Below are 945 nucleotides of genomic sequence, written 5' to 3' on the forward strand. Positions count from 1 at the left end.
CAGGAGGCGCAGGAGCAGGGGGCCCTCAGCCAGGTCCTCACCGCCTTCTCCCGCGAGCCGGGGACCCCCAAGGTGGGACGGGACGGGGACAGGGACGGGGTGGAGGTGGGGGCCAGGATGGGATGGGGACAGGATGGGGACAAGAATGGAGACAGACTGGGACGAGGATGGAGCTGGGGACAGGGGTGCGATGGGGACAGGGTGGGGACAGAAATGGAGGGGACAGGGATAGGGCGGGGGACACAAAGACAGGGATGGAGGCAAGGGTGGGAGGGGGACACAGACGAAGATGGGGACAGAAATAAGGACAGGGACAGGGTACAAAGGGGCAGGGTGGAGTTGGGGACATGGGCACGGGGCAGGGGCCAGGGCTGGGGTGGGGGCCGTGTGCTGGGTGTCAGCGGCCACCCCGGCGTGGTGTTCCCAGACCTACGTGCAGGACGTGCTGCGGACGCAGCTGGCTGCGGAGGGGGGCCAGGTGCTGTGCCAGAGTGTACGTCTGCGGGGACGTGACAATGGCCACCGAGGTGCTGCAGACGGTGCAGCACATCCTGGTGCAGCAGGCCGGCATGACGCTGGGCCAGGCGGGGGACTTCATCAGCGAGCTGCGGGTAAGGCTGGGGACGTGCGGCACGCCGGCGCCGGCACCGCGCCCGGCATGCCACCCTGATGCCTGCTCCCTCAGGACAAGAACCGCTACCACGAGGACATCTTCGGTCTCACCTTCCGAACGCAGGAGGTGGCCTTCCGCATCCGCAGCCAGTCCTTCTCCATGCAGGAGCGCCGGCAGCCGGGCCCGGCCCCCTGAGCGTGCCGGGGCAGGAAGGGCCCCCGCGGATGCTCCCCCTGCCCCGCTGCAGGCAGCGCCGCCTCCCCAGTAAAGGTTTAGTTTTGATAACCCCGGCCCGGCGCTTCGCCTCCCTTGGGGTGGCACTGCCCGCACCG

General features: G+C 69.1%; 1 protein-coding gene across 1 annotated transcript in view; it reads left to right on the plus strand.

Moving 5' to 3' along the window:
- LOC103897129 (nitric oxide synthase, endothelial) overlaps positions 1-903 on the plus strand; it is a gene marked incomplete at its 5' end in the record, with an annotated part of 10,918 nt that extends 10,015 nt beyond the window's left edge. The window contains 4 exon segments of the mRNA XM_019471485.1: positions 4-72; positions 428-486; positions 488-611; positions 686-903. Coding sequence (XP_019327030.1) covers positions 4-72; positions 428-486; positions 488-611; positions 686-808 — 375 coding nt within the window.
- Between the last annotated feature and the right edge of the window lie 42 nt (positions 904-945).

This window comes from Aptenodytes forsteri, unplaced genomic scaffold, assembly GCF_000699145.1.
Source record: "Aptenodytes forsteri isolate BGI_AS27 unplaced genomic scaffold, ASM69914v1 Scaffold466, whole genome shotgun sequence".
Lineage (NCBI taxonomy): Eukaryota > Metazoa > Chordata > Aves > Sphenisciformes > Spheniscidae > Aptenodytes > Aptenodytes forsteri.